Source organism: Theropithecus gelada, chromosome X, assembly GCF_003255815.1.
Source record: "Theropithecus gelada isolate Dixy chromosome X, Tgel_1.0, whole genome shotgun sequence".
In the NCBI taxonomy this organism is placed as follows: Eukaryota; Metazoa; Chordata; class Mammalia; order Primates; family Cercopithecidae; genus Theropithecus; species Theropithecus gelada.
In genome coordinates, this window is record NC_037689.1 from 10,511,524 (window position 1) to 10,527,280 (window position 15,757).

The following is a 15,757-nucleotide window of genomic DNA, read 5'->3' on the forward strand; positions in this document are numbered from 1 at the left end:
TAGGGACGGGGTTTCACCGTGTTACCCAGGATGTTCTCGATCTCCTGACTTCGTGATCCGCCCGTCTCGGCCTCCCAAAGTGCTGGGATGACAGTCGTGAGCCACCGCACCTGGCCTGTTCTTAACATTTTACATTTAATACTCTTAGCCCCTAGGTCAGGCGCAGTGGCTCACGCCTGTCATCTCAGCACTTTGGAAGGCTGAGGTGGGAGGATCACTTGAGGTCAGGAGTTCGGGACCAGCCTGGTCAACATGGTGAAACCCCATCTCCACTAATACAAAAATTAGTTGGGCATGGTGGCAGGCACCTGTAATCCCAGCTACTCGGGAGACTGAGGCATGAGAACTGCTTGAACCCGGGAGGCGGAAGTTACAGTGAGCTGAGATTGCGCCACTGTACTCCAGTCTGGGAGACAGTGAGATCCTGTCTCAAAAAACAACAAAACACTCCTAACCCGTGTGGGGTGGGTGGTTATTTCCATTTTATGGATGTTAGCTTGAAACTGAGGCAGAGATTAGGAAACAAGGATCTGCAGTGACTTCTGCCTAGGTGGGTTAGGAGGGGTGGGGCTTAGGACTTGAAAGCCTAATTGAAAACCAAAAGCCAGTCTCTTTATTCTGGACCTTGACAAGAGATCTGGTGAATGGTTTAGATTTTTGGTACAGACAAGTTCCAGGGCTTGAAAGTGAAAGTAGTCACAGGCCATGTGTTTGGTCTTTGCAGGTCTTGGGATACATGTTCTCAAGGTACCTTGAGTGTTTGGGGGGTTTCTAGCTTCAGTGGGTTCTTGACAGATGTGCATTAGTTGGATGCTGAGGTCAAACCAAAGTAGACCAACAAAGGTGGTGGGAGGTTGACCTCAAATCTGGAACTTTATTCATCAGGGACTATAGAAAACCGTGGGCTCTCTTCCTTAGAGCAGATAGACAGCCAGAGACTGGGACTCCCTGGGCTGGATGATCAGAAAGCACACTGTAAACACAGCAGCGCAGAGCAGGTTGAGAGCTGTTATACAAGTAAATTTTGGTCTTTATTGATTTCACTTAGGGGGTCATTTTGTTGCAGGAATATTACTGATTATGGATCCTACCTCAGCTGACACTGGGGGTGAGAGGTACATTGCTGTCCTGAGAGGTGGGGAACAGAGGACCCCTCCAATCCCCCGACCTAGAAGGCATTCACAGTCCTCCCGCCAATTCTCACTACCTTAGCTCCCCAAAGGCCCAGAATAGGATGCCTCCTCAGACCAAGTATCCACCTGGTGGGCTTAGCCACAATGCCCCACAGCCTAGGCCTGGTTTAGTGGGTGAGGTGGAAGTTCCCGAGTCTCCATCCACCTGCCAAAGCAAATTCATGACTGGGTTACAGGAAAAAGGGATATTGGGGCCTGTCCCAACTAGCTGGGAAACTCAGGAGCCAGGCCTCCAGGACTGAGACTCACAATACAACGCACCAGCAAGGGAATAGGCAGCTCAGGACAATAATGTCCTGGAATTTGCGACCTGGTGGTAACTTGGCTCAGTATTAGCCAGGTGAAAGCCATGAACAGATCTGTTCCAAACTAGAACAAACGGAGGGATAACGCCTATGGGGCCTCAATACAGCCACTAGAAATAATCATGACTAAAGGGAGCAGAACTGAGGAACTAAGACCAGCTAGAATTACAAAATCACCACCAACTTACCACCCAAGACACACACACACCAAAAAAGATCAAATCTCCGTGACTGAAAGCTTTGCCAACTCTTCTCAGTGGCTTTATATGCCAATTAATCTAACCCTCCCCAGAAAATGTAAAATGGCATGAAGCTGAAGTAAAATGACTCACCCAAATACCTGGGAAGTAGAAGAGCCCCACATAAATCTTGGTATATGAGCTCTTAGCATTCTGTTTTCAAACCAGGCCTCTCTCACGGCCCTCATACACAAAGATGAGTCCAGTGCACCTCTCCCCAATCCCCATCATTTCAGAGGAAGGAATAAACTGGTACCACTATTTATGATAGGGATTAGCTCACGCCATGAGATCAGGTGCTTATGGTCTCAGAACAATCCTGTGAGGACAGTGCCCATCTAACGCTCAGAGAGGATAGAGAGATTCAAGCCCAATGATTAGACAACGGGACTAAGCTAAGAGACCAGCTTAGGAAACCCAATTCCAGCTGGCCTCAGGCCTCAACGTACACCTAACCCCCTTGCAGTCCCTGCCCACCCATCAACCAAATATTCTCCAAGCCTCCCTCTCACTGATGTGCCCCCATTATTTTCTGAGACAGAGTCTTGTTCTGTCACCCAGGCTGGAGTGCAATGGCATAATCTCAGCTCACTGCAACCTCCACCTCCTGGGTTCAAGCAATTCTCCTGCCTCAGCCTCCTCAGTAGTTGGGATTACATGCACCCGCCACCACGCCCTGCTTTTGTATTTTTAGTAGAGACAGGGGTTTCACCATGTTGGCCAAGCTGGTCTCGAACTCCTGACCTCAGGTGATCGGCCCACCTCTGCCCCCATTTTTAATTTGGAAAGTGGGCTGAGTAAGAAAAAAGCAGGTTTTCAGGTTTCATCTTTTTAATAAGCTCTGTAAAAGACATCCTAAGCACTGTATGAGACACAACAGAATATTTTTTCTTCCAGTATTTAAAAAAAAAAAAAAAAAGACATTTGCAAACATTTTAAAGCAACTCTTCTATATAATCAGTTTGATTATCTGAATTAGAAAATACCCCTGGATAATCATGTTATTGATACACTTTTCTTTTTTTTTGAGATAGAGTCTCGCTCTATTGCCCAGGCTGGAGTACAGTGGCGCGATCTCGGCTCACTGCAACCTCCGCCTCCGGGGTTCCAGCGATTCTCCTGCCTCAGCCTCCCGAGTAGCTGGGATTACAGGTGTACGCCACCACGCAGGACTAATTTTTTTATCTTTAGTACAGATGGGGTTTCACCATGTTGGTCAGGCTGGCTTGACGCACATTTCTCTTATAGGTATGTTTGGAAATTGCTTCCTAACCACAATAAACACTGTGTACAGGTTTTTAAAATGTCCTGGATACACATTAATTTTCTGAAACCAGTCTGGCCAAACTTGCCAGAATCAATTATTGCTAGCTCCAATAATCCTGAGAGGTCTAACTAAAAAACTGGTAAAAAGAAAAACACTCAGGCTCTACAAACGTTCCATAATTTGTCTTTAAATAGGCAGAAAAAATTTTTAAAAAGATGGAACTGTTAAAGATCTTTAACTACCTTGGTAGGCCAATTTAAAAACAAAAGGTTGATACGCTATAAAATAAGATGCTTCAGTGCAGCTCCAAAAACCTTTATAAATACAGCCATTTGGAAGGACGATCCTGGATCAGAAATTATTCCTTGTGTATCTGAGAACAGCAAGAGGGGGAGAATTGTGATGTCATGAAGGAACAGCTGACAACATGCTCACCTCCTAGAGCGGATGCAGATGCTGAGGGTTGGACAACAGGGACACCCCTTCATTTCCTCCATCCCACACAAGACTAGAGGATTACAGGAGATGGGTTTTCAGATCCCACCCCCTAGCAAACGTGCTCTGACATGCACCTGAGAGCAAGGAAGGCCTAGGAATGGTGTTTGGTAGGTTGGCTGGATGAGGTATGAGGGCAGCAGAAATGCAGAGCAGTCTTGCCAGAAAAGGTGAGACAGTCATGACAGAGTGTGACAAACAGGTTTACTCAATGCCGATATCCAAGTCTCACCTACATTATGTGCATGTCTCATTTCAGTTGTCATAATTGTCTCTGTAATTTCCTCCTGAGTAGCGGTCATAACCACCCTGGTTTCTGGGAGAAAAAAAAAACACACACACACACACAGTTTTCTGGGACTGCATTATACACCACTGTCATTAATTATATGGGTCATGTTTTATAGTATGTGTCATAACATAAACCTTAAATATCAAAAACACGATATGTTAAGCATGAGTATCATAGTAAACAGTTTTATGGCATACAATGTATATGCAGTATTTAAATCATAATACACGTTAAAGCAATATAGTTATATAACCCACGCAGCACAACATATGTATACTTTACCATGTTACAACCATATGACCACACAATTAACTCAAAATGCTGAATTTCATACTCGTTTTAGGCACACATTAGTAACAGCAAGATGTGGTATGCATGAAAACCCAGGCGCTGAGTTCTTAAGGAGAGGGAATCAATAGCAGAACATCCCAGCCCCTTGGCTACCCACCTGCCATTATAGTCTCTGGAACGTCCATATCCATATCCATACCCTCCAGGTCTACTGTCATAATACCTGCCACTCCCATAGCCCTGGTCCCCACCACCTAGAACAGAAAAATATTTAAATGGCAGTTGTCCTCACCTAGGAAACTCTCCCTCTCACCCCATGATCAAAACTATCACTGCACTCACCTCTAGAGTAGCTGCGACCACGCCCATGGGCCCCAAAGCCACCTCCTCTGGTTCCCCGAGCAGACTTGCCTGCATGATCCACACGGATCTGACGACCATCCAGGGACTAAGTGTGGGAGACACAAGGAGGATGGGTTGGCAGTCAGGGCAGTGGTGAGGGAAGAGCAGGCAAGGGCAAGTGGGCAAAAGAGGCCAAAAATTCCTGCTGGGCACCAGGTTCTGGGTGCCATGTTCCAGAATAAGCTCCTTTACCCCAGAATGGTTTCATCAGGAGCTATAGAATCCCACACAAAATGACCTGAACGCACCATGTTCCCCTTGCTACTACTTACATCTTGACTGAACTCAGGCTGAGTTCTCCTCCCCACTCCTCTAAGCTGCCCGACTATCAGGGCTAGACAGACACCTCTCTTGGTTTGAGGCTTCAGAGTCCATGTCAGAAGACTCACGAGGTCCTCTCCGGGCCAGGCCCACAGGTCTGCAGACTCTACTACCTAAGCCCAAGGCAGGTCAACCATCCACAGGTGGCTTCTCGGCCTCATGCAGGACCAGTCGTCGCCTCCCAGGCGGCCAGGCTCTGTCTGCCGCTGCCCTCCACCCCCTAGAACAAAAGGCAGTCATGCTCCTGTGAGTGGGCACTGCGGGGCTTGGTGGCCACGCTGCCCCGAGCAGACACAGAAGGAAAAACAAAAAGAATGAAGGAAGCCGCAGATGGGGACAAGGTCCCTCTGCAGATAGGAGGCCCCACCTCTCCGTTCATGGCTCTCATGGCAACTGAAGCATGCTCTGGGTTGGTGAAGGTGATGAAACCAAAACCCCTGGACCGCTGAGTCTCCCGGTCCTTGACAACGACCACTGTGAGAGGGAGAGAAGGAGCGATGTGGACCAGTCAGCACCACAAAGGTTAAGTAGCAAAGGGTGGTCTGAAAAGGAGATGGCGGTAGGTAGGGAAAACGGAGCCCTCCCACCAATCCCGAAGACGGTTCCTCTCATCCTTAGTGGACACCATAGGCTTAAGAAGAAAAAGAACATGGAAGCGTGGGTCCTAATTTTTCGGTTAATACTCCTTGAAATGCAAGGATCCCAGACTTTCTCTCACCAACCCCCATTGAGAGTCTGGCCCGTCTCACCCTCAGAGATAGGTCCGAAACTGCTGAAGTGGTCTTCCAGCGCTTGCTCGTCGGTGTTAAAGTTGAGCCCTCCCACGAAAAGCTTTCCTTCTTCAGAGGACATGGCAGTTCAAGTCCTGTGGGAAGAACATGAAGAATGGTGGCAGGAAGGAGGAACAAAATGGAGACATGAGAAAACAGCGAGAGAGAAGGCGGAGAGAAGTACAGAAAATAAGAAAAAGGAACAAAATGGCTGGGCGCGGTGGGTCACGCCTGTAATCTCAGCACTTTGGGAGGCCGAGGCGGGCGGATCACAAGGTCAGGAGACTGAGACCATCCTGGCTAACACGGTGACAGCCCGTCTCTACTAAAAATACAAAAAAATTAGCCGGGCGTGGTGGCGGGCGCCTGTACCCCAGCTACTCGGGAGGCTGAGGCAGGAAAATGGCGTGAACCCAGGAGGCAGAGCTTGCAGTGAGCCGAGATTGCGCCACTGCACTCCAGCATGGGTGACGGAGCGAGACTCCGTCTCAAAAAAAAAAAAAAAAAAAAAAGAGGAACAAAACATGGGTAACTACAGAGAAGCGGGGAAAGAAGGCCAATAAGGTAGTAATCTGGCCGGGCGCGGTGGCTCAAGCCTGTAATCTCAGCACTTTGGGAGGCCGAGATGGGCGGATCACGAGGTCAGGAGATCGAGACCATCCTGGCTAACACGGTGAAACCCCGTCTCTACTAAAAAAATACAAAAAACTAGCCGGGCGAGGTGGCGGGTGCCTGTAGTCCCAGCTACTCGGGAGGCTGAGGCAGGAGAATGGCGTGAACCTGGGAGGCAGAGCTTGCAGTGAGCTGAGATCCGGCCACTGCACTCCAGCCCAGGCGACAAAGCGAGACTCCGTCTCAAAAAAAAAAAAAAAAAAAAAAAAGAAAAGGTAGTAATCTGCGGAGCTGGCTCAGCGCAGCCACCATTAGGGGGCCACCATTGCGCATGCTCACACATCCACAGCCGCCACGCCCGTCATTTTGTGTCACTGCGCAAGCCCAGAACATCCTTGCGTTCCCTCAACGCCGGCAGAACAAGATGGCGGCGGCCACGTGGGATAAGGAAAGCAAGTGTTGGCTGTCGCGTGGTCACTGCCACCACCGACGCCACCCAGTCCCTCCCGAGAGGCCTCACACTCAGATACAGCGCGCTGGCCTCCCACCAACCGAAATGTTCACCTCCCAGCACGGGACCCGCCCGCCCCAGAGAAAACCAAGCCTACGTGTCAGCGGCCATTACTCTCCCCACTCACTATCCCCCGGTCTCGGCCGGCGCGGCGCGTGTGTGGCGAGGAGCCGCCGTTCCGCAGGCCATACGCAACTTACCTGGAAATTAAAACGTAAAAAACCCGGACAGACTGCGAGCTCGGAGGAGCACAGACAACAAGGACTGGTCTGCGCGGGAAGACGATTGATAAAGAGTACGTAGCAAGAACGTCCCGGAACGTTCCCCTTGCGCGTCCCGGCGTGCATGCTGATTGGCTGAGGCTAGCAGGGGCGGAGTGGCGGGGGAGAGGAAGGGACAGCAAAGTGAAGGGAGCAGTATTCTGTGCGAAATGGGGTGTTTCCGGAAATGGGGTCGACTTTTGCACAGATGGTGCACCCTAAACGTCAGCATCCCCCCCACAACCGGCTGAGCTGCCTTGATCCCTTCCACACAGGAACCTTCTCACTCTCATACTACTTGCCGTCCCTGACATCATCCTCCTGTCCTTGCCATCGTTTCCCCCGCTGGATCTGATGTCTTCCTCACCATCGCAATCGTCTTCCTCTAGGTCCCTGCCATTCTCTGATGTCAACCTCCTTCACCTTCTAGTTCTTTAACCTCGTACCCTTTAAAGGCCCGACATTTTATCCCCCACGTCACTGATGTCATCACCCTTCACAGTCCGTGATGTCAGACCGTACGTTTTAAGGTTTGACCCTGACTCCTACTCTTTCTCCTCTGTGCTCAACATCTAGCCGCCTGTCATGCGACATTCTTCCCTGGCGTCATTCCTTCTCATCTCTGACTTCAGCCCTCACCCTTGTCTGACTGCCCCCGTGAAGCCAGCCCCTTAATTTTCCCACCAATAGACTGCCTGAGATGGCTTTTACAAAACAGGATGCTGGCCGGGTGCGGTGGCTCACGCCTGTAATCCCAGCACTTTGGGAGGCTGAAACGGGCGGATCACGAGGTCAGGAGTTCGAGACCAGCCTGGCCAACATGGTGAAACCCCGTCTCTACTAAAAATACAAAAAAAACCCCCCAAAAAACAACAACAAAAAAAACAGCCGGGTGTGGTGGCACGCGCCTGTAGTCCCACCTACTCGGGAGGCTGAGGCGGGAAAATCGCTGGAACCCAGGAGGTGGAGGTTGCAGAGAGCCGAGACCACACCATTGCACTCCAGCCTCGGTGAAAACAAAACAAAACAAAACAGGATGCTGCGATCTTCAGAGGTTGTAAATCCCAGTCCTTAGAGCAATTTTTGCTCTCTTCGAAAGTAACTGAGCCCTTGCCGGGCGTGGTGGCGCACGCCTGTAATCCCAGCACTTTGGGAGGCCGAGGCAGGCAGATCACAAGGTCAGGAGTTTGAGACCACCCTGGCCAATATGGTGAAACCCTGTCTCTACTAATACAAAAAATAATAATAATAATAATCATTAGCTGGGTGTGGTGGTAGGCACTTGTAGTCCCAGCTACTCGGGAGGCTGAGGCAGGATAATCACTTGAACCTGGGAGGCAGAGGTTGCAGTGAGCTGAGATCATGCCACTGCACTCCAGCTTGGGCAACAGAGCGAGACTCTGTCTCAAAAAAAAAAAAGTAACTGAGTCCTTTATTCACAGAAGGGACTTTCGCAGTACACAATAGACTTATCCCAAACAAGTAGTGTCTGAGCCCACTGTTCACAATTTGGTCTTCAGTGTCTTGGCCACTTTTACAATAAATGGATTTGACAGATTTTTCATTTCTGAATGCCACATCATTGAAGAATAGGTTTGTCCTCAGAGGCTAAATTTCTTATCGATAGAATGAATTTGCCCAACACAGACCAAATTTGCTAACATACAGAATACAGTACATCCATATTCCTGTTGGGGTAATTCCCATATTTATCTTCCTGTTGATTGTCAGGGATTCCTCACATAGTCTCATTATTAATCCCTTAGGTGTTGGAAATAGCCTCTCCAGCTCTGGCATTTGTGTTATTAACTTTGTAAACGGTAAACTTAGTTGAATAAAGATCCATAATTTTGATATAATCATTTTTTCCCCCTATGGTCTGTGCTTTTTTTGGAGACGGAGTCTTGCTCTGTCGTTCAGGCTGGAGTGCAGTGACGCAATCGCAGCTCACTGCAACCTCTGCCTCCCAGGTTCAAGTGATTCTCCTGCCTTAGCCTTCTGATTAGCTGGGATTACAGGCGTGCACCACTATGCCCAGCTAATTTTTGCATTTTTGTAGAGACAAGGTTTCACCATGTTGGTCAGGCTGGTCTCAAACTCCTGACTTCATGATCCGCCTGCGTCGGCCTCCCAAAGTGCTGGGATTACAGGCGTGAGCTGCCACACCCGGCCTGGTCTGTGCTTTTAAAGAAATAATTCTCTTCCCCAGGTCACAAGATGTTCCCCTACAGTTTCTTTTTTCTTTCTTTCTTTTTTTTTTTTTGGACAGAGTTTCGCTCTTGTTGCCCAGGCTGGAGTACAATGGCACTATCTCGGTTCACTGCAACCTCCGCCTCCTGGGTTCAAGCGATTCTCCTGCCTCAGCCTGCTGAGTAGCTAGGATTACAGGCGTGTGCCACCATGCCTGGCGAATTTTTGCATTTTTAGTAGAGACAGGTTTTCGCCATGTTGGCCAGGCTGGTCTTGAACTCCTGGCCTCAAGTGATTCGCCCACCTCGGCCTCCCAAATTGCTAAGATTACAGGCATGAGCCACCGCGCCTGGCCACATTTAGGTCTTTAATTCATGTGGAGTCCGTCCTTGTATATGGTGTGAGATAGAGCTACAATTTTATTTTTCTCTATGTGATGAGCCAGATGCCCCATCACCATCTATTAAGCAATCTGTCCCATCCCTGTGTGTTTGTTACCATCTCTATCATATATTAAGTTCCATAGATATATGGGTCTGTCTCTGAGGTGGTTTGTTGCTGGTTTTGTTGTTGTTGTTGTTGTTGTTTTTAAGAGATAAGCCCTGGCTGGCTCCTGGCCTCAAGCATTCTCCCCAACTCAGCCTCCTGAGTCACTGGGATTACAGGTGAGGACTATCGTACCTGACTTCTGAGTTGTTTTTTTTTGTTTGTTTTTGTTTTTTGACAGAGTCTCACTCTGTCGCCAGGCTGGAGTGCAGTGGCGCGATCTCGGCCCACTGCCACCTCTGCCTCCTGGGTTCAAGCGATTTTCCTGCCTCAGCCTCCTGAGTAGCTGGGATTACAGGTGCGCACAACCACGCCCAGCTAATTTTTGTATTTTTAGTAGGGATGGGGTCTCACCATGTTGACAAGGATGGTCTTGATCTCTTGACCTCGTGATCCGCCCACCTCCGCCTCCCAGAGTGCTGGAATTACAGGCGTGAGCCACCGCGCCTGGCCCTGAGCTGTTTTTTCTCTTTTTTTTTTTTTTTTTTTTGAGATGGAGTCTCTCTCTGTTGCCCAGGCTGGAGTGCAGTGACCTGATCTCAGCTCACTGCAGGCTCTGCCTCCCAAGTTCACGCCATGCTCCTGCCTCAGCCTCCTGAGTAGCTGGGACTACAGGTGCCTGCCACCACGCCCGGCTAATTTTTTTGTATTTTTTAGCAGAGATGGGATTTCACCGTGTTAGTCAGGATGGTCTCCATCTCCTGACCTTGTGATCCGCCTACCTTGGCCTCCCGAAGTGCTGGGATTACAGGCATGAGCCACCGCACCAGGCTTTCTCTTCTAAATAGGTCTACTTCTTAGCTCTTGGGCCAATATAGGTTTTTTTCTTTTTTTCTTTCTTTTTTTTTTTCCTTTTATTACTAACGCCTTTAGTATGTCTTAATATCTAGTGGGCAAATCCCCATCATAACTCTTTCTTTGAAGGCTGTCTTAGCTGCCCATGATTCATTAGTATTCTAAATTCTAATATAAGTGTATTACAGTTCTAAAAAAAAGAAGTAATGAGGCCAGGCATGGTGGCTCACGCCTAAATCCTAGCTACTTGGGAGGCTGAGGCAGGAGGATCGCTTGAACCCAGGAACTGGAGCCTGCCGTGAGCTATGATCGTGCCACTGCACGCCAGCCTGGGCAACGAAGTGAGACCCTATTTCAAAACAACAACAAAAAGTAATGGAAGTTTTATTGAGATTGCATTGAATTTTTACATTTTGGGAGAAATAATGTCTTTTTTTTTTTTTTTTTTTTGAGATGGAGTTTTGCTCATGTTGTTCAGGCTGGAGTGCAATGGCACGATCTCAGCTCACCGCAACCTCCGCCTCCCGGGTTCAAGCAGTTCTCCTGCTTCAGCCTCCCGGGTAGCTGGAACTACAGGCACCCACCATCATGTCTGGCTAATTTTGTATTTTTAGTAGAGACGGGGTTTCTCTATGTTGGTCAGGCTAGTCTCAAACTCCCGACCTCAGGTGATCCACCCACCTCTGCCTCCCAAAGTGGTGGGATTACAGGTGTGAGCCACCATGCCCGGCCAAAATAACATCTTAATAATATTAACTGTGGAAGTTTTAAGATATGGTCACACTCTGATACTGCACTTGTCAGGAGTTGGAGCCTAACTCCCTTCCACTTGCATGTGTGCTGGACTTAGTGACTCAATTGTAAAGCACAGAATGAGGTGGAAGTGATAGTGTGTCATTTCCAAGACCAGGTTGTAAAAGGCACATCTGCTTCCTGCTGTCACGCAGATTGCTCACTCTGTGGGACATTAGCTGGTATGTCATGAGCAGCCCTGTGGAGGGATCCAGGTGGCAAGAAAGTAAGGCCTCTTGCCAACAGCCATGTGAGCAAGCCTTCTTAAAGGTGGATCCTAGCCTTCAGATAACTGCAGTCCTGGCCAGCATCCTGATTGCAGCCTCATGAGCAGCTCTGAGTCAGAACCACCCAGTTAAGCCACTCTCAGAATCCTGACTCTCCGAAACCGTGTGAGATAATAAATGTTTATTGTTTTAAGCCACTAAGTTTTGGGATAATTTGTTAAAAATAACTTACATATTACCAAAATCTTTCCAGCAAAGAGCATGAAATGTCTCTCTTTTATTCAGATTGATTTCTATTGTTAGAGTTTAAATTCTTTAAAATAGAGGTCTTTTGCATTAAATTCATTCCTACTTTTTTTTTTTTTGTTGGTTGTTGCTGCTATACAGAAATGCTTTTGATTTTTACAGGTTGATCTTGATTTTGTATTGGGAAACCTTGCTGAACTCTTTTTTTGTTTGTTTTTTTTTTGTTTTTTTTTGAGATGGAGTTTTGCTATTGTTGCCCAGGCTGAAGTGCAGTGGCGTGATCTCGGCTCACTGCAAACTCCACCTGCCGGGTTCCAAGTGATTCTCCTGCCTCAGCCTCCTGAGTAGCTGGGATTACAGGCATGTGCCACCACGCCCAGCTAATTTTTTGTATTTTTAGTAGAGATGGGGTTTCATCATGTTGGCCAGGCTGGTCTCGAACTCCTGACCTCAGGTGATCCACCCACCTCAGCCTCCCAAAATGCAGGGATTATAGGCATGTGCTACTACGCCTGGCCGCTGAACTCTCTTATTAGTCCTGTTAGTTATTTTTGTCATTCTGTTGGTTTTTTTTTTTTTTTTTTTTTGAGACGGAGTCTTGCTCTGTCGCCCAGGCTGGAGTGCAGTGACCGGATCTCAGCTCACTGCAAGCTCCGCCTTCCGGGTTCACGCCATTCTCCTGCCTCAGCCTCCCAAGTAGCTGGGACTACAGGCACCCGCCACCTCGCCCGGCTAGTTTTATTGTATTTTTTTAGTAGAGACGGGGTTTCACCGTGTTGACCAGGATGGTCTCGATCTCCTGACCTCGTGATCCGCCCGTCTCGACCTCCCAAAGTGCTGGGATTACAGGCTTGAGCCACCACGCCCGGCCTTTTTTTTTTTTTTTTTGAGACGCTCTGTCACCCAGGCTGGAGTGCAGTGGTGCAGTCTCGGCTCACTGCAAGCTTGGCCTCCCGCCATTCTCCTGCCTCAGCCTCCTGAGTAGCTGGGACTACAGGTACCCGCCACCACACCCGACTAATTTTTTGTATTTTTAGTAGAGATGGGGTTTCACCATGTTAGTCAGGATGGTCTTGATCTCCTGACCTTGTGATCTGCCCGCCTCAGCCTCCCAAAGTGCTGGGATTATAGGTGTGAGCCACCACGCCCGGCTCTGTTGGTTCTTTAAGGTAGTCACTCATATCATTTGCAACTGAGTTTTATCAATTCTACAATGTATACCTCATTTCTTTTTCCTTATAGCATTAGCTGGTTTTATATTAAAGAGTAGTATTGAGTGAACATCCTTGCCTTGTTCCTGATCTTAAAGGGAAATGCATTTAAAAATTCTCTATTGGCCAGGTTTGGTGGCTCATGCTTGTAATCCCAGCACTTTGGGAGGCGAGGCCAGTGAATCACCTGAGGTCAAGAGTTTTAGACCAGCCTGGCCAACATAGTGAAACCCCGCCTCTACTAAAAATACAAAAATTAGCTGGGTGTGGTGGCGGGTGCCTGTACTCCCAGCTACTTGGGAGGCTGAGGCAAGAGAATTGCTTGAACCCGGGAGGTAGAGGTTGCAGTGAGCCAAGATTGTGCCATTGCACTCTAGCCTGGGCAACAAGAGTGAGATTCCATCTCAAAAAAAAAAAAAAAAAATCCCTATTAAGCATTTTTGTTGTAAGATTTTGCTATGTATGAAGTTAAAGAAGTTTTCTTCTACTTCTGTTTGCAAAGAGTTATTTATTTTTTTCTTGTAGAGATGGGGTTTTGCCACGTTGCCCAGGTTGGTCTCAAACTCCTGGGCTCAAGTGATCCACCTGTCTCAGCTTCCTAAACTATGGGGATTACAGGCATGAGCCACCATGCCCAGCACCCTTTTAAATATCATAAACAGGCACTGAACCTTATCAAATTCTTCTGATTTGAGATTATCATATAATTTCCTCCTTTATTAATATGGTAAATTGCATTCACTAATTTTTTTTTTTTTTTTTTTTTTTTTTTTTTAAGACGGAGTCTACCTCTGTCACCTAGGCTGGAGTGCAGTGGCACGATCTCGGCTCACTGCAACCTCCGCCTCCCAGGTTCAAGCGATTCTCCTGCCTCAGCCTCCTGAGTAGGTGGGATTACAGGCACCTGCCACCACGCCCAGCTAATTTTTGTATTTTTAGTAGAGACGGGTTTCGCTGTGTTGGCCAGGCTGGTTTCGAACTCCTGACCTTGTAATCCACCCGCCTCAGCCTCCCAAAGTGCTGGCATTACAAGTGCGAGCCACCACGCCCAGCCTGCACTCACTAATTTTCTAATTTGGATCAACTGTATTCCCGGGATAAACCCTACTTACGATTTAAAACAAAATGCACTATTTAATTCAGGTAGCTAATATTTTATTAGAATTTTTGCATCTATATTCATAAGTCCAGTGGGTCTATAACTTTATTGTTTAGTATTTTCTTTATGTGGTTTTAGAATCAAGACTATTTTAGCATCATAAAATGAGGTATACAGCTTTTTCTCTTTTCCTATTTTCTGGAACAATTTGTATAAGATGGGAATTACAGTTCCTTGAAAGTTTGATAGAACTACAATCTGCAAAACCATCTGGGGCTGGGCCTGAGGCTCTTTATTACAATAAGATGGGGAATCTTTGATTATCATTTTAATTTTTCCTAAAATTTATTGTTACATTCAAGTTATATTCAAGCTTTCTATTTCTTTTTGCATTCATTTAACCACATTTTAATGTTTCCCGAAATTTTTGCTTTTCATCTGTGTTTTCAAGTGTATTAGCTTACGATTTGTAGCCTTTTTGTATCTGTAATTTTCCTTTGTTACGCATTTTGCATTGTGTTGTTTTAAATCAGTCTCGGGAAAGGTCTATCATCATTAATTATTTTCAAAGTACCAGCTTTTTTTTTTTTTTTTTAGATGAAGTCTCATTTTGTCACCCAGGCTGGAGTGCAATCTCAGCTCACTACAACCTCTGCCTCCCAGGTTCAAGTGATTCTCCTGCCTCAGCCTCCCAAGTAGCTGGGATTACAGGTATGCACTACCACACCTGGCTAATTTTGTATTTTTGTTTCTCCATGTTGGTCAGGCTGGTCTTGAACTCCTGACCTCAGGTGATCTGCCCACCTTGGCCTCCCAAAATACTGAGATTACAGGCGTGAGCCACTGCACCCAGCTAATTTTTTTTTGTATTTTTAGTAGAGATGGGGTTTCACCATGTTGACCAGGCTGGTCTCAAACTCCTGACCTTCAAGTGATCTGCCTGCCTTGGCCTCTGAAAGCACTGGGATTACAGGCCTGAGCCACTGCACCTGTTTTTTTCTTTACTTTACTTTTTTTTTTTTAGTTTGTTTTTTATTTATTTATTTTTGAGATGGAGTCTTACTCTGTCACCCAGGCTGGCGTGCAGTGGCACAATCTTGGCTCACTGCAACCTCTGCCTTCCAGATTCAAGCAATTCTCCTGCCTCAGCCTCCTGAGTAGCTGGGACTACAGGCATGTACCACCATGCCTGGTTAATTTTTGCATTTTTAGTAGAGACGGGGTTTCATATGTTGGCCAGGCTGGTCTCGAACTTCTGGCCTCTAGTGATATGCCTGCCTTGGCCTCCCAAAGTGCTGGGATTACAGGTGTGAGCCACCGCACCTGGCCTATTCTGTTAATCTTTATTATTACTTAACAATTCTCTATTGTATCTTTTTCCTTCATTATATTATTTCCTCCACGACTCAATCCTTCGGGTTTGTTCCTCTGCTTTTTTATCAACTGTTTTTCTTTTTGAGAGTCTCCATCTCTGTCACCCAGGCTGGAATGCAGTGGCACAATCTCAGCTCACTGCAACCTCCGCCTCTTGGATTCAGGCGCTTCTCCTGCCTCAGCCTCCTGAGTAGCTGGGTTTATAGGCACATGCCACCATTCTAGGCTAATTTTTGTATTTTTAGTACAGACAGGGTTGCACCATGTTGGCCAGGCTGGTCTTGAACTCCTTGCCTCAAGTGATCTGTCCGCCCCGGCC

The 15,757-nt window shown here is 47.4% G+C and overlaps 1 protein-coding gene across 2 annotated transcripts; it reads right to left on the reverse strand.

Moving 5' to 3' along the window:
* Positions 1 to 2,273: 2,273 nt before the first annotated feature.
* Positions 2,274 to 7,065, reverse strand: RBM3 (RNA binding motif protein 3). Of its 2 annotated transcripts, none has more exons than XM_025371712.1 (7): positions 6,899 to 7,065; positions 5,555 to 5,670; positions 5,173 to 5,279; positions 4,425 to 4,530; positions 4,240 to 4,336; positions 3,736 to 3,815; positions 2,274 to 3,377 (listed from the first exon to the last, which is right to left on the reverse strand). In XM_025371712.1, the coding sequence occupies exons 2-6, from the start codon at positions 5,655 to 5,657 to the stop codon at positions 3,755 to 3,757; spliced, it is 474 nt and encodes a 157-aa protein (XP_025227497.1). In that variant the 5' UTR covers positions 5,658 to 5,670; positions 6,899 to 7,065; the 3' UTR covers positions 2,274 to 3,377; positions 3,736 to 3,754. The 2 variants fall into 2 exon arrangements, with proteins under 2 accessions (XP_025227497.1, XP_025227496.1); XM_025371711.1 differs by having other exon boundaries at positions 2,551 to 3,377; positions 3,732 to 3,815.
* Between the last annotated feature and the right edge of the window lie 8,692 nt (positions 7,066 to 15,757).